Genomic DNA, 13,165 nt, shown 5'->3' with positions numbered 1-13,165 from the left:
CTAACATACATAAATCAGTGGTAGTTGAACTAAGGGTGTGAACGTTTTAACTTTTCAGTGTATAAAGGAGTGAGATCCCTAACAATAAAAAATTAAAAAAACTTCTCGTCTGTAATGTGTCTGTAGGTGTGTCTGCTCATAGGTAGATGCCTAAAGCCTTAGTGTGTACACTGACACACGGCTTTGTAAGTGTGTCAGTGTACACACACTGAAGTGTGTGCGCGCGCATTCCTCACCTTGCAGAGGTAGCTGATGCTGAAGCCATAGGCCTTGGCATTGCGGGAGCCAGCGTTCATGTAGTTGCCCATCAGCAAGATGATCTCCAGGAGCTTGGAGAAGTTGCTGCTCTTCCTAAGCTCCTCGCAGGCCGCTGTCACAGACACCACGTCTGGCTTCAGGTTGTTCAGCTGCTCGTCAAACTGTAGCCTGAACAAGATGGCCGTCAGCCGGGGCTTCAACCGCTTCACTGTGGACATCTGAATGCGGGGGGGTTGAGGGGAGATGAGAAGCTTTAAGACATGGACATACAGGTAGCGCATGTATTTTGTAACATCCATTACAACTTTTTGTGTGGTGTTAAAACAGTGTAGTATAAAGCCTTTATTGTATTGGTGGTAGAGGGGTCAACAACAGCCTGATTTAGAGTCCTTCCAGGGCTTAACTAGGGTCAACAAGGCGGAGTGTTTAACAGCCTACTAGTTGTCCATGTGCAATGTGTTATCGGGGGCTTTTCTCAGTCCTTCCTAATGATCCAGTCAGTACAGCGTCCTCACCACCACTCCAAACTGTTCTGCCTCGGCCAGGTCTTCATACTCATCCTTTAAGTCCCCCAGGATATTCAGCTGCTCCTGCTCCGGCAACTGCTTGATCAGATTCTAAAGACAGAACATCCCTTTACATACCGGATGAATAAAACATCTGAATACAGTAAACAAAGACCTGGTTTTTCATGTATGCTCAGACACAGCCAGCCATAGGAAGACAGACACAGACACACACAGTTTTGTACCTGCACCATGGACTCAGAGAGCATTTTCTCATTGACCTCCAAAATGACATTTTTGATCTCTTCATAGGGCATACGAAACGATCCCAGGAAGATGGCTGAAACACACAATCACAGTTCATACCATTACGACCACCTAATCATCCCCAACTCTCATCCCCTGCCCCCCCCCCTCCCATAACTAAATTAAACTGCAGAGTTAAAGAGGTAGTAAGATGTATTCAGTCACTCATGGGTGTATGTCACTCTGGATAACAGCTGGAGCTAAATGAGAAAAATAAAAGGAAAGTAGCTAGAGCTTGAACACTTACAGAGGTTCTGAGAGGATTTGGAGTCCAACACTTTCAGCTCCTTTACCTTCTTCTTCTGGGTAGTTTTCTTCTCTTCCACTCCCTCCTGGTCCTTCTTAGCTAAAGACCAGCCAAGACATTTATATACTGTTAATATTACACCCATTATTCATACCGTGAACTGGTGTTAATCTGAAGGCACACTTCAATTGGAGGTGAGAGTGAGGTGGAGCTGGGACAGATCAGAGAGCGGGACAGGGAGGAAAAAAATATAGGGAACAGAAGGTAGAAAATGTGTTTAGGAGTAAACAGGAGGAAGTGCAAAGAGAGGACAATATAAATCATTAAACAAAGTTAGAAAGAAGAAAGTGATAGAAGTTGAGGGATCGATGAAGATGAAGGTTGACAGAGGAAGAGATGCCCTTTGGGTGTCTCCCATGCCTTCAGCTATAGAATGTCATGGAGCCAAACAATGTAACCAACATCACTCAAACCACCAGGGGAAGAGCATCTCAACCACCCAGGCCTACAGCACGCAGCTCATAATGCAACTGGACACGGAGAGCTCTGACACAAGCATAAAATGCACAAACACACACACATACACAAACACACACTATCTATGAACACATCACTTCAAACTGTTGGGACAAGGTCAGGTCCTTTCCTGTGGGTATAGTATGTTCCTGACTGGTCTGATATCTGTGTGTTGGACATGTACAGTACACTGCAGAAAATGTGTCTTATCAAGTATATTTATCTTGTTTTCAGGTTACAGACCAAACCACACTTAAAATAAGGTTGATTTTTCTTAACAAGCTAAAGTTGTATTAAATAATACTGCGTGGTTTTAAAACATATGCCTTAAATATCACAAAATTTGTCTTGTTCCATTGGCAGATTATTTCACTTATTTCAAGCAAGTAGCCCCTCAAATATAGTTACATTCTCCAATATTTTTCAGTGTAGACACTAGTTTGAGTAAACCGAAGCAAACAGGACAATTCTTATGTTTTTCAACAGATTAGTATTTTTGCCAATAACATCAGAATTTACAAACACCTCTTTTTCAGAACTGAACTGATCGGTCAGAAAATGGAAGCTACTTCACACAGTCTGTGAGGGAGAACCAGGAAGTGGGCTCATTTAGTGCCCCTTTTCCTGCTCTCATAGGCTATGTCGTTCTCTCCCTGTCTCTCAATTCCAGTATCTTCACCTGTTCCACTCAGAGGCTGTTTTTACCATCATCGCTGTTGTTTTTACTACTACCACAACATTCACTACTAACACAATCACTACCACCGCTCTTCCCCCTTACTACTGAAATCATTACTGCTGCAGTGGATTCTTAGAGTCACTGGAATGAAGTACACAGACCAGTAATTTAGTAGAGCAGGCCTTTGTTTTAGAGAGAGGCCACTCAGAAATACAGAGATGCCTTTGTCATTCTGTTAGCTGAGGTCTGTTCCCTTAATGAGGTCCAAACTCTCTTTCTGAAACACTCAATCAATCAAAGCCACTACTGAACTATTGTTAGTTCCAGTTGGAATCATGACCAGCACTCTGCACACGTAACATGGTTTGGCCACCACTCCTCCTCCAGTATCGACCACCCTCTCTCTCTTCGGAATGCAACCTGTTTCCATCTTGCTCTTTGTACTTGTGTTTTCTGATTGCGTGTAATGTATATGCGGGTTTGTTTGGTCAGTGGAAATCCCAAACACCATTGTCCTTCACGCAGTGGACTGGACCCGGCAGAGACCAGGAAGACGAGCAGGATATCCACCGTCTATTCCAAACACCCAGACACACAAACAAAACTGCGACACGGGGAGGTGGGTATTACTTCACAGGGAGATATATAGGGAGATGTGTACCGAAATAACAACGCACCACTAGCTTAGACGTCCAAAACAACCAGGCAGAGTTAAAGTGGGATCTAGAACAAGACATGACCAGTACAGTATGTTACTGGGTGAGCTCCTGTGTATGAGTGAGCATGAGAGAGGGCGCTTATGTCTCTTAAGAGTGCTGCATGGACTCTAGCCAATCAGAGCACAGCACCAGAAATGCTTTCCTGTGATGATGTCATCACTGATTCATAAAATGGGTCCTAGGCTGAGGGTAAAATGGCTGCTCACACACACTATAACACACACTGAGCATCTCTCATTTATGGTGCAATGGCACCCCTACTGGCCGCTGGTAACATCACAGAATGATTCAGTCACATGGTACAGTCATTGTGGGGAGAGGGGCCAGGAAGGGGCTTCACACACACATGGCAGGTCCACTACACTTCACATTAACAACACGCGCACACACACACACACACACACACGAGAGTACACATGTACACACATAGCAACTCCACTAGAAAACACACTGACAAGCATGCACACACACACTCATTCTATCCTGTTTTCTTGTAAACGGTGTAGTTTTAGTGGTGTAGTAGCTACTCTACCCCCCCCTCCTTCCCCAGAGTTAGCTCCAACACAGACCCATCTCTCAAACAGCTGTCTGGGCACTGAGAGAAGCGTCTCTGTGTGAGACACAGATAGAGTAAGTGTATTGTCGACTGCTTATTAAAAAGGAGAGAAAGCGGTATGAGGAATGCCAAGACATGCTGTAGTCTGTGTGTGTGTGGTATTACATTGGGGGACCAGCAGTCCTCACACAGTTAACTTGACAATTCAGTCACCACAACACTTTTAGCTATGGTGAGTGAACACAACCCTAAGCTATTTCCAGCTCGTGGGTTGGGTTCAGAGAAAAACGTACAATTGGGGATAATGTAAGAATTTGGGTACGTTTTAGGATGAGCTTTAGCCATAAATGTTAGGTTACGGCGGTTAAGGTTAGGGAAAATAAGGAATCTGTTTGTAGTCCTCACAAGCATAGAAAAACAAACGTGTGTGAGAATTTGTACAAAGAAAAGCCTGTTTATTAGTCATTAGACCTGAGCCTGTCCTTCACCCCCGCTCAACCCCTTCCTCCCCCCTTTTCTCCCTTCCTCTCTCACTCCCTCACTCCATAAAAGGCTAGAATCTGTGCGAGGTGATGGCTCGCTGGCTTGGAGTGAGAAAAGAGACAGTGTAGCGAGAGAGAGAGAGACAAACAAAGACAGAGAAAAGGCTTGTATCTGACTTGCATTTCTATTTTTAAAGCAATTGGAAGCTGTTCAGTGGGTAAGATGTGTAGTGTCACACAGCCCCAAAGCAGAAGAAAGAAAAAGCTATTTTCTTTCATCTATTTTCCTCTCTTTCATTACCACTTTCTGCATGCACAGTGGACCAGGGATATGATTATTTATTTTTTTAACTGTAAAAGCTTACAGATGACAGAACCCATTGTGTGTTGCCTACAGATGACAGAAGCCTATAAAAGGAAACTGTGGCTCTTCAAGTCCCTCTAGTGGCCAGCCGAGAGAACTGGACCCTCAACTCTACAAAACTTAACTTCTTTCCATCCAACATTCTTCTCACTAGAGTTTCTCCCCAGCTAGAAGTGGAGGAGAGGGTTTTAGGTTTCAGGAGTAACATTCTTCATACTGTTTGTACGGAGAGACTCCTAACATTCATCTGGCCCTAATATGTTTTCAATTTAGCAAATCAAGTTAAATGTAGAAGTCTAAAAGGAATGCGTGTGCGAGGAAAGCATGGGGGGGGGGGGGCAAAGAGAGGCATGTGGTCTTTGTCTAAACTTAACAGAAGGACAGCTGACGCAGATTTTGTCCCTTTAAACTTTAAATGTCCACATTATGTCAGTGTGTGTATGTGTGAGAGAGAGAGGGAGAGACAGAGAAAGAGAGAGAGAGAAAGAATAGGAAGTTTCCAGGGTAACCTCTAACTGAAAGAGCCCCTTCATCCTGTTTTTCTTTCTGAAAGGAAGCAGAGAAAATGGATTCCTGGCAGTGTGTATGCAATGAGTCAAGCACCAGATGGCTGGGTGGGGCACAAGAGAGGGGGTGTGGGGGCAGGATGTGGGAGGGTCAGGCTGGAGAGGAGGGGTTAGGGGAGGGGCAAAAACTCTGCTCACTTGCGCACCCCTGGTGTCTGAAAGACGATACTGCATGTCAGATTTACTCCACCGACCTAAATCACACATATCTCCTAATAAATGACCGTATAAATGAGTAAATACCAGAAATAATCCATTATGATTAAACATGAAATAAGTACTGGAACTATTAGTCAGTTTCTACATTCTACAGACTTATTATATGGTGCGAATTATGGGATGGTCATGGGACCTGAATTAAAAAGTCAATTTGTAATGTTTGAAAGAAGGTAAAACAATAAGGTTACACATTACTGAAAGAGAAGGACAATTGTATATTTACAGGCAAATATTCAAATAACTTGTTATAAATAATTTAATGACATGGATAATATCAATATCATATTTAAAGTATATTAAAAGATTTGACAACAAGAGTATACCTTTGCAAAAATAACAGAGACAAACTGAGATCTTTCCAACTAAATAACTAACTTTTAACCTATCTAAACAAACATTTTGTAAATCCTCACAATGACCTTACATTGATACATTATTAGAGCTAAAAAAAAGAAAAGAAAAAAGGACCATTTATATTTTCATTTTCTCTCCAACGGTTAACTTATGTTCTGGTAATTGAATTAGTTGAATTTACTTATATTGTGTGTGTGTGTGTGTGTGTGTGTGTGTGTGTGTATGTATATATATATATATATATATATATATTAATACACACACAGTATATCAGTGATCCACATGTTGAAGAATATTAGTATCAGCCATATACTATATACTATCAAGATGGAGATGGGTGGAGCATGACTGACCTCTACTGGCCAAACAGCAGTACAGTTTCTACCATAATGAGATGAGCAACAGGACAGGAACAACATGCTCCTACTGGCTACGACTCCATAACTCCGTGAAGATGACCCTAAGACTTTGAGTGTGTGCGAAAGAGAATGATCAAGGGAGAACACAAATGTGTGTATATTATCATCTGAAAGATGTGTGTTATTCTCTCAGGGCCGTTCTGACCTCTCTGCTCCCCTGGCCGTGAAGGTCTACTGTGATGACGCATCCAAAACACAGCCTGCATCACTGATGAAGCGCACGCGCGCAGACACACACACGCAGACACACAGACACACAGATACGCAGACACACACACACACGCAGTCACTACTCAGCTCGCATCACTGATAAGGCATCTCAGCTGACATACAGACACAGATTCACCTTGAACTCATATTCTCTCTGCCGCCTCAATCACACAAACCCCACACCCACAGTGGCTGGACGGACACACAAACACACACACACACACACACACACACACACACACACATTAAACACCAAGTTGACAGACACGCAGAGAGAGGGAGGACGAGAAAAAGAGAGACGAGGCAGGTAGAGGTGAGTTTTAATGCTCTCCCAACGGCTGGGGTTATTAAATCAGCCCAATATCAGCCACTCTCCATGAGCCAAGATTTACTACTGCAATTACACCAGCTAATTACAACAGAGAGAGAGATGGTGGATGAGGATGAACAAGGTAGAGCAATAGAGGCTGAGTGAAAGAAATGGGGAGCGAGAGAGTCAGAAGGGAACGAGTGAATAATAGGGAATGCGTTGGAGAATGAAAGAAAGGAGGGAAGGACAGTTAGAGAGGGGGGGGGCATTAAATGAGAGAGACAGAGGAAGAGACAGACACACAGGGTCGGTGCTACGTGCCCAAATGTTTTCTCATTGGTTTCTCAGTGACCTTGAGGTCCCACACACAGGCATGCACGTGCCGACGCGCGCACACACACACACACACACACACACACACACACACACACACACACACACACACACACACACACACACACACACACACACACACACACACACACACACACACCTTTGACTCATCTTCCCCTAGTAACTCCTTCACTCCCCAGAGGACTCAGAGCCCCCCCCCCCAGTGTCATGTGTGAGTTGTCCTCCCTAACTCCGGTGGGGGTCTGTGGTGGGAGAGTGAGCCCGGTGTTGATGTCCACGGTGGATGCGGTTCTGCTGTCGCCTGGCGCCCTCTAGGGGTGGCTGGCAGGGCCTTACAAGCCATCTCCGACTCCCTGACAAATGGATTGGCTACACTGGTACCGCTATTAGCCAGGAGACGACGAGACGAACCACAACACAACCATATGTCAGAACATATGACAGCCCACACACTGTTAAGCCCCTAGGTAACAACCGCCCCGGGCTTTGATGGCACTTCACTCCTTCCCCTGAAATATTAAATACTGCATTCTGGACCTACAACGGGGGGGCCGTCTTCCTCCTCCTCTCCATCCATCCTCTTTATCTCCGCTTCAACCAGGACAAAGGAAAAGCACCCTCCCGCTAACTCTCCAACACTATAGTCCTGCCATCCCCCGGCCCCCCCTCTCTCTCCCTCCACGCCCCCCCCTCCCTTCTGTACCCTTCACCCTCTCTCTCTGCATCCCCCACTCCCTTCTGTACCCTTCACCCTCTCTCTCTGCATCCCCCACTCCCTCCCTCCCTCCCTCTCCTCTATGTACCCTTCACCCCCTCACGGCATCCCTCTCTCTCCATCCCTCTCTCTCCATCCCTCTGGGCTAGCCTCACAGACTTGATTAGTGGTTGTGAGATGACCACATGGTGGAAACAGAATGACACACACACTCAGGCACACAAAAAAATAAAAAAGTCAGAGAGGCGGTTTCAGTGGGTTTCCTAGGCCCCTGGGTGGTGCCTCTAGAAAACATGGGGTCTCAGAGGAAGAAAGAGGGGGGGATATTACCCTTTAAAATGTCACATTGCTTGAAGGACATACAGACAAACAGGAGAAAGAATTTCTATTGCAAATTTCTCCTAGCCATCACAGATTCTTGTCCTGTTACTCTCCTCACAGGAGACAAGACATAGGTTAGGAAATGGACAGGTCGAGGAGATGGAGGAGGGTGTTAAAGAAATGGAGGAGGGTGAGAGAGATGCGGGTGTGAGGAGATGGAGGAGGGTGTGAGGAGATGGAGGAGGGTGAGAGAAACGCGGGAAGGTGAGAGATGGAGGAGGGTGTGAGAGAGATGGAGGAGGGTGTGAGAGAGATGGAGGAGGGTGTGAGAGAGATGGAGGAGGGTGTGAGAGAGATGGAGGAGGGTGTGAGAGAGATGGAGGAGGGTGTGAGAGAGATGGAGGAGGGTGTGAGAGAGATGGAGGAGGGTGTGAGAGAGATGGAGGAGGGTGTGAGAGAGATGGAGGAGGGTGTGAGAGAGATGGAGGAGGGTGAGAGGAGATGTAGGAGGGAGTGAGAGAGATGGAGGAGGGTGAGAGAGAAATAAAGGGGTAAGAAAGAGGACAGCTCCAGGGAGACCCGGCCTCAATCAAAAGGATTAACTGGAAGCAGCCAGCTAGTCTCTCTGTGTGTCACTGATGATCAGGAGGTAATCCTGCTAGAACAGGGTCCTACTCTCCTCCTTTTACAAACACAAAGAGAACCAGATACAGCAGCTGTGTGTGTGTCCATATGACTGTAACCCACAGAAGGCCCAGTCTCTAGAGGAAACCCTGGTCCCAATGAGTTCCCATCCCTTAATGTTATACTTATTAACATGTTAGCATGGAAAAGGATCTGTGAAATGATATACTCTGGCTGACACGTATTTGTAGTGAATTGCATCTTAATTACATCTTTTACTGGGATAAAATAGGGGGCACTGGAACAAGTGCTTTCTGTTCACTAATCCGGATATGCTCATCTTTACTTGCCCATGCTGAACACTGGTTGAGATGTGCACTATTGTGATTCTCAATAAGCACAGAGAAAAAAAAAACTGAAATTCTGCATTAACTGATCTTTGGACACAGTGGGCTATTTGGGTACAGATGTACTGAACATGCCCAGAGTTCCCTACATGTACTTGTATACTCAGAATGATGAATCCAATATGAATTCACAAAAGACACTGAATAAAATGCATGCCTTGTCAACGGTCACATAATGCACCTACATTTAAAGACACCTGTTACACCCTTCTCTGAAATGTCAATTCAGTAAATGTTGTATTTTATTTTGTATTTAATGGCATCCAAATAGTTGCAGCACTAATCCTAGCAGTGACCTGAGAGGCCCAATCTAACTGATTACAGGTTGGCGTCTCCATGCCTACCACAGGTTGCCAGACTGAGGAGTTTCTCCAGCAAGACACCTCCCACTACAAAGAAACAAACAGGAAATTCTGTACAACCCCCCCCCCCCCACCACACAAACACAAATCCTCTTTGAAAACATCTGTTCCTGAAAACCTCTAAGGAATTGGTCACAATTACATGGGCGTGCAAAACCACCCAGCCCACAACGTCCTAATAGAGTGGTGTGGTTGGTGACCTGGGGAGGGACCAGCGGGCAATCTGGACACTGAGGCTGATGACATGACAACAAGGCTCAGACAGACAGTCTTAACATGTCCATAAGCTGATTCACTGTATACACATCCACAAAGACCTACTTCTGTCTCCTTTCAACTGGTTTAGTTGCTTCAAACAGCCTAGAGTGTGTGCGTGTGTTGGTTGTTCTAGAACAGATGGACATCATAGAGTGTGTAATCCAGTCAGACGGAGTTAAAGCTGAAGTTAGATCCTGTCAGAGCAGCACCCTGGGAAATCAGCCTGACACCCCCATGGTGCCACACAGATGTTGACTACTGACATTTGCACAGGAAAGAACACACACACAGATGAAGACAGCGGGACCCGCAAAGACACACACAGATGAAGACAGCGGGACCCGCAAAGACACACACAGATGAAGACAGCGGGACCCGCAAAGACACACACAGATGAAGACAGCGGGACCCGCAAAGACACAGGGACGCGACGCGCTGAGGCCTTCACAGACTGCATAGTTCTGCTGTTAATGCGGAGTAGGATGAAGCTAGAGCGGTGTCTACTCTGACAGTGGTGTGTGTATGTGTGTATGTGTGAGTGTATGTGTGTGTGTGTGAGTGTATGAGTGTGTGTGTGTATATGTGTGTGTGTGTGTGTGTGCATGCGTGGCTCCGGGCCTCCTGTAGTGTCACGGCTCAGTGATTGTGTCAGTCTGTGTTGAGGCTCACAGAGGAACCACTGAGAGTTGGCAGCTGCATAAAATTTTAACCCTGCATCTAACTGCTTGGCACACTCCCAGATCCACTCACACAGCGATGATACACACAGTCTCCTTACATATGGGCTCAGTGTGGATGGTAGCAGACAGACAGTGACCAAGTGGATGACGCAAGCAGTAACAGAACTGTATGGAACCGTTAACCATAGATACACAATACACACCCACACACACGCAGACACACCCACACCCGCAAACGCACACCCGCACCCCGACAATCACCCCCCCCCCCCCACACACACACACACACACACACACACTAGGACGATACTATATTAAGCACAGTGGCATATTTCATTTTTCCATCTTATTTTTTAGCATGGATAGAGTTGAAACAGTGACCCAGCGCCTGTTCAGCAGAGCTTACACAGGGGCATTAGAGCAGGCTGGCCTTTTGACCTCCATACAGGCATATTTATTGTCAATGTTGATCAGCAATGATCCAGTCTCAACCTCTGATCTGTCATCCCCAAAATGCCACTCCCCATTGATCACTCTCTGTCCTCTACAACCCTTTGGTCCTCTACCCCACCCCCCAACACACACACACCAATGACACACACGCAAGCACAATGATGACACACACACACACACACACACAACGATGACACCCAAACACACAAATGACACACACCCACAAAGATGAGACACACACCCACAAAGATGAGACACACACCCACAAAGATGAGACACACACCCACAAAGATGAGACACACACCTACACAAACACTCAGAAACAAACCTACACACAAAGATGACACACACACACAAATCTGACAAATACACATACCACCAAGCATGTGCGCTCAAAAATACACACATCCTTTCAATCAGTGGCAGAACCCTAGGGCCTAACCCTATGGGGGCGGGACTCAATCAGCTAGTGCAATCAGAAAAGAGGACAATGACACTCAAACTGTGACACACACACACACACACACACCTACCTCTTGGGGACAAGAAAATAGAAATTGCATGCTCCCTTGCCCTAATCTTAACCCTAAACCTTACCCTAACCTTAACCTCAATAAAGTACCATTTATGCCTAAACTTTACCTAGATGTAATGCCTAACCTTAACCCTAAACTTAACCAACAACACCTGGACCTTAAAGAAACCCCAATTCTAACTATAAAATCAATTATAAGTTTGACCCTAAACCCTGAGCCGGAAATTGACTTTCGCCTCATGGAGACTGGCAAAAGGTCCCAATGAGTCAAATTTTTGGTGGTTTTACTATACTCATTGGGACATTTGGTCACCATGAGTTCAGTAAGACCTAACCACACACACACACACACACACACACACACACACACCACCCCCCCCCCCCCCCCACACACACACACACACACGCAACCCAGAGCTGATGGTCGAAGAGACCATGATATTATTCAGTCTATTACAGCCACACAGAGGATGAAGTACACGGTGTTGCTATTTTGAGAAGCGCTGGTTCCCGGTGAAGGTGACTTTGGGCTGAGTGGTAATTGGGTACACATACAAATGCCTTTTTCTCCCTCTTCTCCACGTTCATTTCAAACTTTCCCTTTTTTCCCCTCCTACCCATGCCAGCCCCTCCCCTCCCTCTCGGCCGTGGCCCCGAACGTGATTACATTTCCGGCATGGAATCGAGGGAGACGGAGAGACAGAGAGAAGGATGATTGACTAGAAAAATGTAGACAGGTAGAAAATGGCTCTGGTCTGGATGTGAAAAATAAAGAAATAAACACAAACACCCCTATACATATATGATTTACTCCGGGGGGGGGGGGGGGCAGAGGAGAAACTGAATGTCACTCTGTCAACCTGGTCTTTCCTCTGACACACACACACACACACACTATGGCCATCTCATTTCCTCAGTCCACTGACATTTCTTTCTCTTCCCTGCTCTGTCGCTGCGCTGATAAATTATAATTCCTTCATCTGCTTCTCTCCCCTCTGTGACTGGGCAAAGGGTAAGGACCGGAGGGAAGGAGAGAAAGAGACGGAGAGAAAGAGAGAAATGCAGGAGGGAGACAGATAATATAGGAGTTGAGTGAAACAGAACGCGACCAGAATCCATACTTAAGGAAACAGTAAATGAGAAAAGAACCTCCAGGGATTCCAATTGCCATGACAACCCTCTCCTCTCCGTTCCAACTCCACCAATCCACACCAGAATAAGTTCAAATGGGGAGAATATAGAGACAACACACAGGTTTCCTGTTCAATCAGCTCATCAGAGGATAACTGAGATATAAGGCGATGTAAAGCAGACTCCAGCAATGTATGAACGTATGTCGAAGTCAGTGAGTGAGAACACTGTGTCAGTGAGTGAGGCAGCTAGTGTCTGTGTGTCTCGAGGTAAGTGCACAGGGCCCGTAGAGTATAATTAAAAAGAGAAGACACAGAGTCCTTGGGAGGAAAAAAACACAGCAGTAGAAAACTTTCCAAAAAGCAGGTTTGTAGTAGTGACCTTTATAAAACTGACAAAGAGAAAGAGGAGACAGAGAGGCTGATACTGTTAGATGGCTGGATAGACTAAATTGAGTGTGAGGAAGAACAGGGAAAAAAGGTCAACTAGACATGAGAGAGAATGATATGTAGGCAGTGAATGTGTGTGATAAGCAGGAAGGAAGAGAGGGGAGGGATGGAGAACAGGACGGAGAAGGTTGAAGAGGGAGGTGAAGTTCCAGAGGAAGATGGAGT

The 13,165-nt window shown here is 45.7% G+C and overlaps 1 protein-coding gene across 2 annotated transcripts in view; it reads right to left on the bottom strand.

The window, feature by feature from the left end:
- The window catches only part of LOC105025226 (protein diaphanous homolog 1), a 103,196-nt gene that overhangs the window by 17,512 nt on the left and 72,519 nt on the right, over positions 1-13,165 (bottom strand). For both annotated transcript variants that reach the window (XM_013133555.4, XM_013133587.4), the window contains 4 exons: positions 1,318-1,416; positions 1,010-1,104; positions 774-875; positions 237-476 (listed from right to left, as the gene is read on the bottom strand). In XM_013133555.4, the coding sequence (XP_012989009.4) occupies positions 237-476; positions 774-875; positions 1,010-1,104; positions 1,318-1,416 (536 nt within the window). The remainder of the gene's footprint in view (positions 1-236; positions 477-773; positions 876-1,009; positions 1,105-1,317; positions 1,417-13,165) is intronic.

This window comes from Esox lucius, chromosome 4, assembly GCF_011004845.1.
Source record: "Esox lucius isolate fEsoLuc1 chromosome 4, fEsoLuc1.pri, whole genome shotgun sequence".
NCBI classification, from domain to species: domain Eukaryota; kingdom Metazoa; phylum Chordata; class Actinopteri; order Esociformes; family Esocidae; genus Esox; species Esox lucius.
This window is presented reverse-complemented; position numbering and strand designations above follow the sequence as displayed.